The sequence below is a fragment of the Schistocerca gregaria genome, chromosome 3 (assembly GCF_023897955.1).
Source record: "Schistocerca gregaria isolate iqSchGreg1 chromosome 3, iqSchGreg1.2, whole genome shotgun sequence".
Lineage (NCBI taxonomy): Eukaryota > Metazoa > Arthropoda > Insecta > Orthoptera > Acrididae > Schistocerca > Schistocerca gregaria.
In genome coordinates, this window is record NC_064922.1 from 109319597 (window position 1) to 109338302 (window position 18706).

At 44.3% G+C, this 18706-nt stretch overlaps 1 protein-coding gene across 2 annotated transcripts in view; it reads left to right on the plus strand.

The window, feature by feature from the left end:
- Positions 1 to 6723: 6723 nt before the first annotated feature.
- Positions 6724 to 18706, plus strand: part of LOC126354403 (protein scarlet-like) — a 188627-nt gene continuing 176644 nt past the window's right edge. The window contains exon 1 of one of the 2 annotated variants that reach the window (XR_007565320.1): positions 6724 to 6805. Coding sequence is in view for 1 of the 2 variants with exons in the window: in XM_050004014.1 (XP_049859971.1) it covers positions 6752 to 6805 (54 nt within the window). In the remaining variant the exon portion in view is untranslated. The remainder of the gene's footprint in view (positions 6806 to 18706) is intronic. The other variant, XM_050004014.1, reaches the window with a different exon arrangement.

Genomic DNA, 18706 nt, shown 5'->3' on the forward strand with positions numbered 1-18706 from the left:
TTCCTGAATAACCTACCAGTGAACCGAAGTCTGAAACCCGCTTTATCTACAGGTGAGTGTAACTGATACTTCCATTTCATTTCCCTAGAATTCGTTACACTCGTGTATCTGTATGACTTGACCAGTTCTAGTCGCGAATGACTGATTCTATTCCCACAGGATATCAATTTTTTTTGGGAAGTGTGCTGTTTTTCATTTATGTACATTATAACGAAGTTGCCAATCGATGCACCACTTCCAAATCTTATCACCTTCCGACGGTCTTACATGTGCAGGAATTCAGCATAATTCCCGGAGAGACGCCAGGCATAACTTCTACATCTTTTGATGACTGTCCATCAAAGACAAAATCCGGCATCTATTATACTAAGAAATTCTCATACACTAAACAAATTTCCTTAGATTCTCCGTATGATATCTCTTTCGTTAGGAAATGTTGGTGGACTACTAAGCCAAGACATACCGTAGCTAACTGAATTCATCGATGCATAAACAGCATGCTGAATTTCACATGACCAGCGATTCCGTAATCCATGCTCGCTGGCCTGGAGGACGTCATTGTGTTTGACATACCTCACCATGTTTCGGATCAGAATGTTTTCTAAGAACTAATTGTGAATAACTTATTATACTTACCTTATAGAAGAGGGTGATACGTGTTTTCATCCATCTACTGCGCACTGTTTTTCGTTCGAGTCATCTCTTGTGTATTACATGGTCCAGACGAATTAATGCGACCACCGCCCATGTTAGACATCAACGTGCAATAACCACTGACAGATGGCACGTGGCAGCACTAACAATGGAAAGTATATAAACTGTGTTTGGGGGGAGGGAGGATGCAGCAAAACAGTGCAGAGTGATCTAGTCATCCTGGAAGGGACAACGGATCAACAAAAGTATGCATCTATCCTTAGTGACCACGCCCACCCCTACATGCAATCTGTTTTGTCCGTCGCCACGATGGCATCCACGAGCAGGACAGACCAAGATGTCAAACAGCTCACAGTGCATGTGCGTGGTTCGAAGAGCACAAGTACGAAAATAGTTCAAATGGCTTTAAGCACTATGGGACTCAGCATCTGAGGTCATCAGTCCCCTAGACTGAAACTACTTAAACATAACTAACGTAAGGACATCACACACATCCATGCTCGAGGCAGGATTCGAATCTGCGACCGTAGCAGCCGGGTGGTTCCGGACTGAAGCGCCTAGAACCGCTCGGCCACAACGGCCGGCACTCCAGGATGAGTTTACCGTACGCCCCTGGCCACAGAGTTCCCCGGATTGAAACCCAATCTAGAATATTTAGTGCCACCTCAAAAATGGTTCAAATGGCTCTGAGCACTATGGGACTTAACAGGTCACCAGTGCCCTAGAACTCATAACTAGTTAAACCTAACTAACCTAAGGATATCACACACATCCATGCCCCAGGCAAGATTCGAACCTGCGACCGTAGCGGGTGCCACCTCGTTCTAACTGTTCTCACTATGGATCCTCAATCAAGAACCTGGCGCAGCTGGCCATGGTTCAACATCCCTGCCGGTACCTTCCAGAACGTCACTAACCATTCCCGCAGTTCTGTTGTGCAGAGCCGCGCAGGGTAGCCGTGCGGTCTAAGGGCGCCTTGTCATGATTCGCGCGGCTGCCCCCGTCGGAGGTTCGAGTCCTTCCTCGAGCATGGGTGTGTGTGTTGTCCTTAACGTAAGTTAGTTTAATTAGTGTGTCAACCTAGGGACTGATGACCTCAGCAGCTTGGTCTCATAGAACCTTACCAATTTCCTGTTCTGCAGAAAGTGATTATTCATGCTTTTGACATAGGGTCACATTAATGTGACTGGACCGAGTATTAAGGGGTTTAGGTCGAAAAAATTGATTTTCGGTTTTCATCGTATTTCAGTAGATTAAGTTTTTATTTAAGTACTCCGAAAAGGATTTTGCTGAAAAAATTTTTTTTGCTGCATTTCGCATTACCAAAGATTCCGTAATCATGCTTTTCTGTCACCCACTTTTCTGCATATATTTTAGATCTTTATATCCCCTACATTGCACGTTAGGGACATTTTTTTTTTTACTCCCGAGTGTGTTGGCTGAATGCAACGGACGGTACTCTTTTGTTTCTGCTGTTTGTAAACAACACGCTTTCAAACACACGGTTAGTTTTATTCAAGTGTGATTGCGAGTAGATGTTATAGAAAACTTGCAGTTATACTATAGGCAGGCAATTAGAAGAAATAAAGAAAATCTGTTGGCAATGAAGAGAGATGTTTGGGCCATTTCTTCCATTAAGTCCTCTACTAATAATAAGCCATGTCATGGACTGTGTCCATCAAGAGAAAATTCGTGGCGGAAATACAATAGGGCTCAGGCAACTGGAGAACGTTATTCTCAACAGCATTCTCTTCCTGCTGCTGTTATTACAGCAATTAAACCTATTTTCAGAGACTTGGCTCATATTGACCTGCGTGGGCAGACAAAGAACCCAAATGAATGTTACAACAACACAATTTGGAACCGCCTTTCTAAAACTGTATTTGTAGGCATGCATACTATGAGACTAGGAGTTCATGATACTGTTATTACATTCAGTTGTGGTAATATTGGAAAGTGTTGGGTACTGAAATAGCTGGGAATTAATCCTGGTGAAAATATCATCACTGGGATGCAACATTGCGATAAAATGAGGATAGCCGATAGAGACATGTCTGCATCTAATATGGCCAAGAAAGCAAGACAAACATCCAGAAAGATGAAAATGAAGCTGGAAGACCTGCTTGAGGCCAAAGAAGGCTATGCGATTCTTCTTGTCTCCAGCTGTTGTGGCAAATTAGATGTTTTCAATAGTTTTATAGACTGTCTGTTTAGAATGGCGACGGTATCTTTTGTATGGCAGATGCCATACAGATGCCATACAGAAGATACCGTCGTCGTTCTAAACAAACAGTCTACGAAACTATTGAAAACATCGAATTTGCCACAACAGCTGGAGACAAGAAGAATCGCATACCAGTGAACTCTGTCGCCGCTCAAGCATTGCTGGACGGTCCTTCTGTTTTTTTGTGGTTTTCGTCTTAATTTTGGTCTAGATATTAATGATTCTTTTGGTCATGGTAACGGTTGGTTTACCGTAGCTATTGTACGTGGAGGTACAGGAGTACCAAATGTTCCAGGACTTGAAAGTTTCGTAGACAGAGACACTATTGCCTTTCGCACCTACCATATGGCTGAACTTGCTAATAAAGACTTTGGTAAATCTGCTTATATGTCCACTTCTCTCTTGTCGTTTTATACTCGTAGCAGGAGAAAAATGTCTGTAAATGAGTCTGTATTCATTTGGGTAAAAGGTATGCAGCAGGACGGTTTTAATTAACTGTAAATAACAAATTACAAAATGTTTTTCTTTAAAGACAATTTCCTGCAAACTAAAATTTTCAACACATATGCCCCATTATATCAGAAACTACCATAGATAAATGAATGATATTTTCAGAGATTGTGGATAACATAAAAAGCCACATCTGGTACTACATTCATTAATATTTCCACATTAGGAAGTTCACAAAAATATTATCTCCAAAAAAAACTTAATAGTTTTTGTTAATAAATTTAAAAATCTATTTCTTAAAAACTATATAAGGGATAAAATAGGTTTTAGTACAGTTGACTCTATCAGCATCATGTAACACGCAGTAAAAATATTAAGGTCCGGCATCAAATAGCTTTTTTCAGAAATAGGTCAAATATTTGTCTAAATTAGCATGGGTCAGATAGACAGGGTGTGGTCCCCTCAAGACGCCTGGATGGCAGTGCGCATTAGTTAGTTGCTTCTGGGATTCAGGGAATCGCTTAGGCCCCGGATCGAATCACCCTACAGATTTACGAGGACCCATGAACCTGCCAGCATGAATGTGATGGTACTCAGGTTCCGCCTGTGTAGCACGCTCCAGAAACATTTCAGAAACATTCTCCGACTTTTGCATGTAAGAACATCACACATAGAGATTTGGGGCTCACAAACTGCATACAGTTTCATGTACCTAAATTCGTCTTTTCCTGCGCCATCTTCCCTCCTTCATGAAAATAAGCTGAGGTGACAAAAGCCATGAGATACCTTACAATATCGTGTCGGACCACATTTTCCCCGGCGTCGTGCAGCAGTTCGACGTAGAGTGGATTCAACAAGTCGTTGGATGTCCCCTGCAGGAATATTGAGCTATGCTGCCTCTACACCCATCAATACTGGCTGAAAGTGTTGCCGGTGCAGGATTTTGTGCAAGAACTGGCCTCTCGACGGGATTCACGTCAGGCTATTCGCTCAAACTGTCCAAAACGTTCTTCAAACCAATCGCAAACAATTGTGGCCTCGTGACGTAGCATATTGTCATCCATTAAAATTCCATTGTTGTTTGAGAACATGAAGTCCATGAACGACTGTAATGGTGTGTGAGTAGCCGAACATAACCAGCACGCTGCCGATTCCGTATAACTCAGCTCAAACCATTATGGAGCCACTAGCCGCTCGCACAGTGCCTTGTTGACGATTTGGTTCTATAGCTTCGTGGGACCTGCGCCACATCCGAGCCGTACCATCAGCTCTTTTCGACTGAAATCTGGACTCATCGAGGCAGACCATTGTTTTCCAGTCGCCTAGGGACCAACCGATATGGCGGTGAGCCCGGGAGAGTAGCTGCAGGCGTAGTCGTGCTGTTAACTAGGACCCTCGTTTCGGTGGTCTGCTGCCATAGCACATTAACGCCAAATTTTGCAACAATGTCCTAACAGATACATTCATCCCACATTGATATCTGTTATCAATGTTGCTTATCTATCAGCACTGACAACTCTACGCAAACGCCACTGCCCTCGGCCGTTAAGTGAAGGCCGTCGGCCATTGTGTAGTGCGTGTTCAGATGTAATTCCACAAATTTTGTATTTTCGGCACACTACTCAAGCTGTGTCTCTCGGAGTATTGAATTATCTAACGATTTCCGACATGGAATGTTCTATGCGTCAGCTCCAACCACCATTCCGCGTTCAAAACCTGTTAATGACCGTCGCTCAGCGGCGCAGGAAACCCTTTCACACGGATCGCCTGAGTGAAAAGGACAGCTCCGCCAATGCACTGTCCTTTCATACCTATACGCTGTATTACTGCCATATGTACACTACTGGCCATTAAAATAGCTACACCAAGAAGAAATGCAGATGATAAAAGGGTATTTATTGGACGAATTTATTATACTAGAACTGATATGTGATTACATTTTCACGCAATTTGGATGAATGGATCCTGAGAAATCAGTATCCAGAACAACCACATTTGGCAGTAATAACGGGCTTGATACACCTGGGCATTGAGTCAAACAAAGCTTGGATGGCGTGTACAGGTACAGCTGCCAATGCAGCTTCAACACGATACCACAGTTCATCAAGAGTAGTGACTGGCGTACTGGGACGAGCGAGTTGCTCGGGAACCATTGACCAGACGTTTTCAATTGGTGAGAGATCTGGAGAATGTGCTGGCCAGAGCAGCAGTCGAACATTTTCTGTATCCAGAAAGGCCCGTACAAGACCTGCAGCATGCTGTCGTGCATCATATTGCTGAAATGTAAGTTTTCGCAGGGATCGAGTGAAGGGTAGAGCCACGGGTCGTAAACATCTGAAACGTAACGTCCACTCTTCAAAGTGCCGTCATTCCGAACAAGAGGTGACCGAGACGTGTAACCAATGGCACCCCATACCGTCACGTTGGGTGATACGCCAGTATGGCGATGACGAATACACACTTCTAATGTGCGCTCACCGCGATGTCGCCAAACATGGATGCGACCATCGTGATGCTGTAAACAGAACCTGGATTCATCCGGAAAAATGACGTTTTGCCATTCGAGCACCGAGGTTCACGAGGCCGTTGGGATCGAGCACGGCGTTCCGTGTTATCCTCCTGAACCCAACGATTCCATAGTCTGCTAACAATTGTTGGATCTCGACCAATGCGAGCAGCAGTGTAGCGATACAATAAACCGCAATCGCGATAGGCTGCAATCCGACCTTTATCAAAGTCCGAAGCTTTATGGTACGCATTTCTCCACCATACACGAGGCATCACAACAACGTTTCACCAGGCAACGCCGGTCAACTGCTGTTTGTGTATGAGAAATCGGTTGGGAACTTTCCTCATGTCAGCACGTTGTAGGTGTCGCCACCGGCGCCAGCCTTGTGTGAATGAAAAGCTAATCAGTTGCATATAACAACATCTTCTTCCTGTCGGTTAATTTTCGCGTCTGTAGCACGTCATCTTCGTGGTGTAGCAATTATAATGGCCAGTGGTGTATATGTGCATGTCACCATTACATGGCTTTTTCCACATCATTTTAGTGCGCTTGTCACGCAAAGTAATCGTCTCTGAATATCAAACTTCAGCGACGTGGCTCCAACTGTGTAGAGATGTATCCTGTTTGTCCATTATTGGGCACAGACTATCTGGTATTCTCTTCCGTTTCCTCTGATAAGACGGTTTTTCTGAGGTGCAAGCGAATGATAGTGAACAGCGGCGACTTGTCTGCTGTGGGTTGAATGCTCGTTCGCCTGCCTGCGCTCCCATTCGCCCCGGTGTAAAGCAGGCCCGAGGAGAGCGCGGGCGTACGCCGTGAAGGCTGCGGCACGCTTGTGCGGCCTCGTCGAAGCCCTAGAGCAGCGGGCTAGGGCAGCAACGGCAGTCTGCCAGTCGGCGCAGTACACTCCAGCCATGGCGAAGCCGCGTCCGTCCGGGCGCCGCGCAGCCTTCCTGCTGGACTCCCAGGTAGGCACCCACACACGAAGACACCGCCTGGTAGTGGACAGCGGACTTCATTGCTTTGTTGCTGCTTCGTGCATCGACAGGGGAGGGTTTCCACTAGAGATGCAAGTGCGACACGGCGTCCGAAACGTAAGTTAATGAGTACATCTGCCACTGTGCGTGTGTGTGTGTGTGTGTGTGTGTGTGTTTGTGTTTGTTTGTGTGCATCAGGAATGTGTTGTTGCTATGGTCAGCCACAACAGGAATATAGCTGCCTTCCATATACACTATCTGATCAAAAGTACCCGGACACCTGGCTCATAATGACTTACAAGTTCGTGGCGCCCTCCGTCGGTAATGCTGGAATTCAGTACGGTGTTTGCCCAGCCTTACCCTTGCTGACAGCTTCCATTCCTGCAGGCATACGTTCGATCAGGTGCTGGAAGGTTTCTTGGGGAATAGCAGCCCATTCTTCACAGATTGCTGCACTGAGGAGAGGTATTGATGTCGGTCGGTTGTGCCTGGCACGAAGTCGCCGTTCAAAAACATACCAAAGGTATATATACTAAGATGGTATCTGTTCTTTTCGACAGGTTCGAAAGAACAGATACCAAAAAAATGGCTCTGAGTACTATGGGACTCAACTGCTGTGGTCATCAGTCCACTACAACTTAGAACTACTTAAACCTAACTAACCTAAGGACATCACACACATCCATGCCCGAGGCAGGATTCGAACCTGCGACCATAGCAGTCGCACGGTTCCGGACTGCGCGCCTAGAACCGCGAGACCACCACGGCCGGCAACAGATACCATCTTAGTATATATATAGTTAAGGCTCACCGGCCACTTGATCATCTTCTTCTTCTCTGCGAATGCACAAACAGTGGCCGAGCTCTTACGGGAGTCGGCAACGCGCCGCGAGTAATGAGTATAATGTGCGGGGGCACAACGAATGTACTGCGGGACAATACGTTGAGAATGTGGGTTTCGTGCGGGAGGCGTGCCAGAGATAAATCCCTGCAGTCGAGCTATCCTCTGTGTCCTCGTTGGCTCAGATGTATAGAGCGTCTGCCATGTAAGCAGGAGATCCCGGTTTCGAGTCCCGGTCGGGGCACACATTTTCATCTGTCCCCGTCGACGTATGCCACCGCCTGTAAGCAGGTAAGGGTGTTCATTTCATTGTAATTACACACCAAAGGTGTTCTATAGGATTCAGGTCAGGACTCTGTGCAGGCCAGTCCATTACAGGGATGTTACTGTCGTGTAACCACCCCGCCACAGGCCATGCATTACGAACAGGTTCTCGATCGTGTTCAAAGATGGAATCGCCATCCCCGAATTGCTCGTCAACAGTGGGAAGCAAGAGGGAGCTTAGAACACCAAGGTAGGCCTGTGCTGTGGTAGTACCACGCAAACCAACAAGGGGTGCAAGCCCACTCCACGAAAAATACGTCCACACCATAACACCACCGCCTCCGAATTTTACTGTTAACACTACACACGCTGCCAGATGACGTTCATCGAGCATTCGCCAACCCACACCCTCCCATCGAATACCCAAATTGTGTACTGCGATTCGTCACTCCACACAACTTTTTGCTACTGTTCAATCGTCCAGTGTTTACGCGAAGCGTCGTTTGGCATTTACCGGCGTGATGTGTGGCTTATGAGCAGCCGCTCGAACATGAGATCAAAGTTTTCTCACCTCCCGCCTGTCATAGTACGTAGATCCTGAAGCAGTTTGGAATTCCCGTGTGGTGGTCTGGATAAATGTCTGCCTGTTACACATTACGACCCTCTTCAGCTGTCGGAGGTCTCTGTCAGTCAACAGACGAGGTTCGCCTGCACTCTTTTGTGCTATACATGTCCCTTCACGTTTCCACTTCACTATCACATCGGAAACAGTGGCCCTAGGGATGCTTAGCAGTGTGGAAATTTCACACACACAAGTGACCCGACCACATTCGAAGTCCGTGAGTTCCGGAGAGCGCCCCATTCTGCTCTCTCACGATGTCTAATGACTGCTGAGGTTTTTAGGAATGACGCAAGCAAGTACGAGTTTTCTACCCATAATGACACTTCACCGCCGACATATGGGGACAGCATAGCTACATCGGAAAGTTGTAAAACACCCATGCTATTCCAGTAGGATTTTATTTCCTTGCCGGCCGCGGTGGTCTCGCGGTTCTAGGTGCGCAGTCCGGAAACGTGCGACTGCTACGGTCGCAGGTTCGAATCCTGCCTCGGGCATGGATGTGTGTGATGTCCTTAGGTTAGTTAGGTTTAAGTAGTTCTAAGTTCTAGGTGACTGATGACCACAGCAGTTGAGTCCCGTAGTGCTCAGAGCCATTTGAACCATAATTTTTTTTATTTCCTTATTTTCCATTTTTACAATTTTGTATCGCATCTGCAGATTAACATGTAGCATTTATCGAATAAAGCTGTATTGTAGTACGCACAGGGTCGGGAGTAATGTTTCAGTTCACACGCTGGCTGAAAGAGCCGATGGACCATATGACGTTGCCAGTGGACGGTTGTGACAGGCGCTGTGGCTCGATACGAGAACGCCCATTACGTCAGCAGCGAGTTATGTAGGGGAAAGCACGGTTATTCTGGCGTGAAGCAGGTAATCTGCTAGCAAAAGTCCCTTTTTTCCAATATAGATATTCGGAGAAGTCTACATCTCATAATTATATTCTTACAACAATATTAAAACGCCATAAATCGATCATCGTAATAAACAAATGTTTAAGCTACCGAAAATGTGCGAACGGCTACGAAATACCACGAGTGTAAGTACAAGGTAGAGACTGCGCGCCACAGTAGCCAGTCGCCGATTGATGCTTTCTGATAAAGTTCCGTTACAATACCATTCTCTCAGGAAACTGTTAGTTTTCAGTCTATCATTATTAATCCTGTCGAGAATATCAGTGTGTGCTGTTTAGTAAACAAGTACATCATAGTGGCATCCTTTTTGAACGTTATTCCGAATAATATAGTCCCGTTTCGTCCCTTAGAATTACAGAAAGTAGAACTGAACTTTACAGAGAACTTGAGGGCGCTGATATTGTTTTTACGAGCGACTTAACCTTGCAGTAGTGGCGTGAATTTCTGCCCCGTTATTGATCGCATGCGTGTCACTTCTCACGCATCATTGTTTTGAATGTTATTTTAACAACTGTGAAACAAAACAAGATGTACACATCAATAATGATGTCGAATTCGGTTTATTACTCAACGTAACAGTGTACGCGCTATATGTGTTATAGTATCGTCACTTAACTCTAAAAAAACAAATGAAAGTTAACTTACTCTGCACTAAAAATGAATAATAAGAATAGTTTGGGAACCATACGCTGCAATACCTTTATATGAGGAGCAGTTATTCCAATATTTTCACAATTACTTTTTGACACTTATGTTATTTCTGTAGGCACTGTAGAAACCATTGGCAAAAACTTCCTTGAAATGATAAGAGCATGTCTACTTACCGTGCCTAACACAGAACTTCCTGGCTGGTACGCCCCGTGCTCTACCACACTTGAAAAACCTTCCTACTTTTCCGTTTTCTCTCTTGCGGCCTGTTTACTGTCTCCTGCGTGGAAGTCCACTCCTCATAATCTCCTTACGTAACTGTCGTGCTTAACATCTCTATTCTGTATAGAGCTTGATAAGTTTCCATATAATATTGGTTAGAAGAGTTGTTCGTTTATATTGAATTGATACCTAAAAACGAAATAACTTACCTATCGAAATAGAAACGGAATGGTAGCACCAGTGCTCGCATGGATGACAACTGTCAACCAGACCATAAAATGTCGATTAATTTTTTTTAAACTTCCTAACAATAGCCACTTTCAAACAACAATGTGAAATACTCCCCATGAAAGTGGGACTCGAAGGCATACAAATTCACGCCTGTTGAAAAGCCGTACGGGCGACAACATGACAACAAGAAAATCGCTGTGTGACACATTTCACCCGCGCGACTACTTAAGCGTTAAACTTGGAGTGCTTCTCCGCAAAACAGGTAGGAAGAATCTTACACGACGACTCACTTAGATAGTGTAAGGACACATTGTCTTAATCTCTGCCAAACTCGGATGTAAAACCACGCCAAGTTATACTGTACGCTTCTTATACCATCCTCTACGGACTCACTGTCTAAACGAAGACACTTCCGGAGCTTTAGTGCAAGTGGAGGATTCTTGCAAGGTGGATGAGAGGCCACGGCCAAGATCATGCGTTTAAAACGTCTAATTACCGTGTGTGTTGTGTGTAGTGGTACTAATGGGTACAGGTATATGAAATGGCACAAATGAAGAATAAGAAAATCTGTTGTCGCTACTACATATAATATTCGTCATTATCATCACCATTTAACAACTACTCCTCGATAAAGGGTCTTCCAGACTTTTGCAGGTATTGCTGTCTTTAGGGATATTCATCCACGACGTGTTTACTTGTTTCCTAACGCTATCTATTCATCCGCCAATATGTACTGTTTTCGAACTTTTTATCTTCTGCATCACAGTCCACCTAACCGCCACTCCTCTGCCTGCTTTTCCCACCTACCTTAGTTTCGATTTCATTGCACTCATAATTACGTCTTCCACATCAGTCTGTTCCTTAATCATTTTGTTCACGCATGTGTCCAAGTAACTCCCAACATGCATCATTCACAACAGTCATTGTTACCAGTTGTGTCTTTTTGTAGCGAGACGTAGATAACTAATACGAGATAAGTTTCTCCTGTGTTTCAAAAGGAAAGTTTACAGTCAGTTATTGTTAGCAGTTGTGCCTTTTTGCAGGGAGGTGTATATGACTAATACTAAATCAGAAAGGATTTTGCATTAGTCGTCTACGCTTCGCTACAAAAAGGCATAACTGGTAATTTTGACTGTCTGTAAACTTTCCTTTTATAACAAATCAGAAACTTATCTTAAAACGCTACTTATCTCATCAAAAGCAATTCAGGTCATTTTTATTCCGTTTATTTATTTTTCTGTCCATCCAGTTATTCTCTTCAACCGTTACATCACTTGATTATTAACTTGTTTGACTTTATTTTGGAAAATTTACATTCGCAAGGTATTATTTTAGTCGTATTTTAAATGATTTTCAGCATTCACTATTACGTTTTCTTGTAGTCTAGCTGCAGTGGAGGTGAGTGAACTTTGAGATTCTAGACACCCTGACTGAGTCTAAAGGTATCTGCACTTTGACGTACATAGTGCAGTAACAGAACTCCAACTCAAACCTCGCTCGTAAGAACTGTTGGTACAGATTTAGTCGATGTCTAGCCAGAAGTTATGTCGAACTGCACGAATCCAAGACAAACTTCTGCTCTGCTCTGTTCCGTAGCTTCGTTTTGTATCTGTAACAGGCCCACTGTGCTGTATCAGCTTCTTAAGGCAGCTAGTTGATTTCCTTCATTACAAGCTGGTGTCTGGTGAAAACATTCGCCAGTTTCCTGTACATTACTAAAATCATCACCATAAAAATGTAAAAGATTTTAATCTGCAATGAAACAACCTAGCCTTACCGGTGAGTACAGAACTCTTCTATTTGCAATCACAGGACGATGCCAGTTTTAAAAAAGTACAAAATATATGACAATCATAATAATGTAGACTGAGATGTGCGTTCAATGTGGCTGAGAAAATGATGCAATGAGATTATGTAGGTTTTTACATATCACGACGATGGGACCTCCGTATCCCTTTCTGGCTATTCCACGTACAATCCCACGCAATAAATCGTTGTCATCAAACTTTTACTGTGCTGTATACATCTTGCCTCACACTACAATTAATCTCTCTACTATGGAGGCCAGAAGACGTGTTTAAAAGGAGGAAAGTTATGGAATGTATGTCCTTTCACACCGACCAGTGTGGCCGAACGGTTCTAGGCGCTCCATTCTGAAACCGCGCGACCGCTACGGTCGCAGGTTCGAATCCTGCCTCGGGCATGAATGTGTGTGATGTCCTTAGGTTAGTTAGGTTTAGGTAGTTCTAAGTTCTAGGGGACTGATGACCTCATAAGTTAAGTCCCATAGTGCTGAGAGCCTTTTTTTTGTCCTTTCACGCACAATAAACACCGCAGTTATCATCTCTGGGTTCTTTTTGCAATGAATTGAAAGTTACTTTTTGATTATCATTACACATGGACAAGAAAGTAGTTGCGTTGATAAAAATCATGAGCTCTTGTGTACGAAATGCGATACAATACGGTACGTCATTTGAGATTCAAAGCAAATGATGACTGCTAAGTATTTCAGAACTATGATCAGCATCTTGCGTATATCATCCAAATTTGTACTCGAACCATACACAGTTCAGTTACGTAATTTTAATTCTCTCAACTTAGCGAAGCTGAAACTTCACTGGTTTTGAATAGGAATGACCTGGCTTTACAAATTTTTGTATACCACTTAAACTAGTGATCGGAAACGGAGTTTCATTATGATGTTTAATCTAAGAGTTACCTTGTTAAATGCAGCACGTAGTCATGAAATCTAGTAGAGAGAAAAGAATGTGATTTGAAACTTCACTGTGGCAGATCATCCGAAGAGCTCTCAACCTGCTTCCAGCTCTCGCAAGAAATTATTTCAGTGTACCGACTACAGTCATTAACTTCCTCGGTTTTCTGATTGCGATTCGCACGCCGTACAACTTCGTAATAGAATACATCGTTTGTTGGTGATCGACATTTGTTACATTCTGATGTCCATAAATTTAAGTAGTTTAGAAACCATTTATGTTGACGTTGCAGATTTGCAGATCTTTGGCTCTACTATAATAATCTTTGACTGCAAGATTAATGCGTCAAATTTGGACACAGTTAGACCATACGGGTATCTCAGATTAACTGTGACTGAAGTATATCCTAGTACATTAACGTTTTCGTAATGTGGTCGTAAAAGCTGCTTCAAGCGGTTTGGCTGAGAGCCGCGAATACCCCACTTCGAAACCAACTCAAGCTAAATATTCTCGGTGATATGCAATTCTGACACAAAAAATTTCAGGTTATTTGTTGTGCATAGTTCGACGTCTGTGCTTGAGGACTAACGCGCTATTAGAGTTCACGGACTGATTCTTGATTTCTAAAGACCTGCAACAGATGTTTGTTCAGACATGAGCTAGGTTACGTATCTACAAGACCATTTACTCCCAGACTGCTCTCAACCACAATGTTTTATAACGCACGTGCTGGTTCGCTGAAATTACATTCATTATCCTCTATGTTTAAGGAAATTGTATTCTTCATCGCCTAAGTAACATGAGTTGTCATGTTTCCAGAGAGACCTAGGTTGGTCAGCTTTCCAGCAGTGTGACAACTCAGGTATGAGTGAGCGCCACAATGTTTGATACCTCCCCTCTCTCTCCATTGTAAGATTCGTGTCACATAGGCACCTAGCGCGTTTATTTGTACCTTCAACAAATATTATAAAAGCCCCCGCCGCCTTTTTTTCACTGTATGTTATGGCTAATCTCTGGAACTAATGTAGGGATGTTGATACGGTTTTCACTAACAGGTTGATTCTAGAGGAATGTTTGTATACATCACTACATATTATAAGCAATTAGCCAGGCCGTAGAAACTTAGTGCTGCCCGTACGAATCCTGGGTGGATCTACATATATCAAAATATGTTTTGCATCAACACGGTTCCGAGATTTCCGGAACCTGTACAGACAATTGGAGTAGAGACCAACATAAACATCATTTCCGCCATTTTATTGCCCGTGAAAATCGCACATTGTATGTTGTACCAGTACTCAGCGAGACCTTCAGAGGTGGTGGTCCAGATAGCTGTACACACCGGTACCTCTAATACCCAGTAGCATGTCCTCTTGCATTGATGGATGCCTCTATTCGTCGTGGCATACTATCCACGAGTTCATCAAGGCACTGTTGGTCCAGATTTTACAACTCCTCAACGGCGATTCGTCGTAGATCCCTCAGAGTGATTGATGGGTCACGTCGTCATGAACAGCCCTTTTCAATCCATCCCAGACATGTTCGATAAGATTTATATCTGGAGAACACGCCGGCCACTCTACCCGAGCGATGTCGTTATTCTGAAGGAAACCATTCACAAGATGTGCCGATGGGGGCGCGAATTGTCATCCATGAAGACGAATGCCTCTCCAATATGCTGCCGATATGATTGCACTATCAGTCGGAGGATGGCATTCACGTATCGTACAGTCGTTACGGCGCCTTTCATGACCACCAGTGGCGTACGTCGGCCCCAGGGAACCTGCCCCTTTCTGCACTCGCTGGACAGTGTGTCTAAGGCGTTCAGCCTAAGCGGTGGCCTCCAAAAACCTCTCCGACGATTGTCTGATTGAAGCATATGCGACAGTCTACATCTACATCTACATCTACATCTACATGACTACTCTGCAATTCACATTTAAGTGCTTGGCAGAGGGTTCATCGAACCACAATCATACTATCTCCCTACCATTCCACTCCCGAACAGCGCGTGGGGAAAACGAACACCTAAACCTTTCTGTTCGAGCTCTGATTTCTCTTATTTTATTTTGATGATCATTCCTACCTATGTATGTTGGGCTCAACAAAATATTTTCGCATTCGGAAGAGAAAGTTGGTGACTGACATTTCGTAAAAAGGTCTCGCCGCGACGAAAAGCGTCTTTGCTTTAATGACTTCCATCCCAACTCGTGTATCATATCTGCCACACTCTCTCCCCTATAACGTGATAATACAAAACGAGCTGCCCTCTTTTGCACCCTTTCGATGTCCTCCGTCAATCCCACCTGGTAAGGATCCCACACCGCGCAGCAATATTCTAACAGAGGACGAACGAGTGTAGTGTAAGCTGTCTCTTTAGTGGACTTGTTACATCTTCTAAGTGTCCTGCCAATGAAACGCAACCTTTGGCTCGCCTTCCCGACAATATTATCTATGTGGTCCTTCCAACTGAAGTTGTTCGTAATTTTAACACCCAGGTACTTAGTTGAATTGACAGCCTTCAGAATTGTACTATTTATCGAGTAATCGAATTCCAACGGACTTCTTTTGGAACTCATGTGGATAATCTCACACTTTTCGTTATTTAGCGCTAACTGCCACCTGACACACCATACAGAAATCTTTTCTAAATCGCTTTGCAGCTGATACTGGTCTTCGGATGACCTTACTAGACGGTAAATTACAGCATCATCTGCGAACAGTCTAAGAGAACTGCTCAGATTGTCACCCAGGTCATTTATATAGATCAGGAACAGTAGAGGTCTCAGGACGCTTCCCTGGGGAACACCTGATATCACTTCAGTTTTACTCGATGATTTGCCGTCTATTACTACGAACTGCGACCTTCCTGACAGGAAATCACGAATCCAGTCGCACAACTGAGACGATACCCCATAGCTCCGCAGCTTGATAAGAAGTCGCTTGTGAGGAACGGTGTCAAAAGCTTTCCGGAAATCTAGAAATACGGAATCAACTTGAGATCCCCTGTCGATAGCGGCCATTACTTCGTGCGAATAAAGAGCTAGCTGCGTTGCACAAGAGCGATGTTTTCTGAAGCCATGCTGATTACGTGTCAATAGATCGTTCCCTTCGAGGTGATTCATAATGTTTGAATACAGTATATGCTCCAAAACCCTACTGCAAACCGACGTCAATGATATAGGTCTGTAGTTAAATGGATTACTCCTGCTACCCTTCTTGAACACTGGTGCGACCTGCGCAATTTTGCAGTCTGTGGGTACAGATCTATCGGTGAGCGAGCGGTTGTATATGAGTGCTAAGTAGGGAGCTATAGTATCAGCGTAATCTGAAAGGAACCTAATCGGTATACAATCTGGACCTGTAGACTTGCCCGTATCAAGCTATTTGAGTTGCTTCGCAACCCCTAAGGTATCTACTTCTAAGAAACTCATGCTAGCAGATGTTCGTGTTTCAAATTCTGGAATATTCCATTCGTCTTCCCTGGTGAAGGAATTTCGGAAAACTGCGTTCAATAACTCCGCTTTAGCGGCACAGTCGTCGATAACAGTACCATCGGCACTGCGCAGCGAAGGTATTGACTGCGTCTTGCCGCTTGTGTACTTTACATACGACCAGAATTTCTTCGGATTTTCTACCAAATTGCGAGACAATGTTTCGTTGTGGAACCTATTAAAGGCATCTCGCATCGAAGTACGTGCCAAATTTCGCGCGTCTGTAAATTTTAGCCCATCTTCGGGATTTCGCGTTCTTCTGAACTCCGCATGCTTTTTCCGTTGCCTCTGCAACAGCGTTCGGACCTTTTTGTGTACCACGGGGGATCCGTTCCATCTCTTACCCATTTATGAGGTATGAATATCTCAATTGCTATTGCTACTATATCTTTGAATTTGAGCCACATCTCGTCTACATTCGCATAGTCAGTTCGGAAGGAATGGAAGTTGTCTTTTAGGAAGGCTTCTAGTGGCACTTTATCCGCTTTTTTAAATAAAATTATTTTGCGTTTGTTTCTGATGGATTTGGTAGATATGGTATTGAGCCTAGCTACAATGACCTTGTGATCACTAATCCCTGTATCAGTCATGATGCTCTCTATCAGCTCTGGATTGTTTGTGGCCAAGAGGTCAAGTGTGTTTCCGCAACCATTTACAATTCGCGTGGGTTCGTGGACTAACTGCTCGAAATAATTTTCGGAGAAAGCATTTAGGACAATCTCGGAAGATGTTTTCTGCCTACCACCGGTTTTGAACAAGTATTTTTGCCAACATACCGAGGGTAGGTTGAAGTCCCCACCAACTATAACCGTATGAGTGGGGTATTTATTTGTTACGAGACTCAAACTTTCTCTGAACTGTTCCGCAGCTGTATCATCGGAGTCTGGGGGTCGGTAGAAGGAGCCAATTATTAACTTAATTCGGCTGTTAAGTATAACCTCCACCCATACCAATTCGCACAGAGTATCTACTTCGACTTCACTACAAGATAAACCACTACTGACAGACACAAACACTCCACCACCAATTCTGCCTAATCTATCTTTCCTGAACACCGTCTGAGACTTCGTAAAAATTTCTGCAGAACTTATTTCAGGCTTTAGCCAGCTTTCTGTACCTATAACGATATCAGCTTCTGTGCTTTCTATTAGCGCTTGAAGCTCAGGGACTTTTCCAGCGCAACTACAACAATTTACAACTATAATTCCGACTGTTCCTTGATCCAAGCACGTCCTGTAATTGCCAAGCACCCTTTGACACTGCAGCCCATCCCGCACTTTCCCGAGGCCTTCTAACCTAAAAAAAACCGCCCAGTCCACGCCACACAGCCTCCGCTACCCGTGTAGCCGCCAGCTGAGTGTAGTGAACTCCTGATCTATTCAATCGGTGAAGAGAACATGATGCCAATCCTGAGCGGTCCATTCACAGTGTTGTTGGGCCCAACTGTACCGCGCTGCATGGTGTCGTGGTTGCAAAGATGGACTTCGCCATGGAGGTTGCGCATGATGCAACCTATTGCGCACAGATTGAGTCGTAACACAACGTCCTGTGGCTGCACGAAAAGCATTGTTCAGCATGGTTGGCGTTGCTGTTAGGGGTCCTCCATGCCATAATCCGTAGATATCTGTCATGTACTGCAGCAGTAGCCCTTGGGTGGCCTGAGCGAGGCATATCACCGACATTTCCTGTCTCTCTGTATATCCGCCATGTCCGAACAACATCGCTGTGGTTCACTCCGAGACGCATGGACACTTTTGTTGTTGAGAGCCTTTCCTGGTACAAAGTAACAATGCGGACGCGACAGAATCGCGGTATTGACAGTCTAGGCATGGGTGAAGTACAGACAACACGAGCCGTGTACCTCCTACCTGGTGGAATGACTGGAACTGATCGGCTTTCGGACCCCCTCCATCTAATAGGTGCTGCTCATGCATGGTCGCTTACA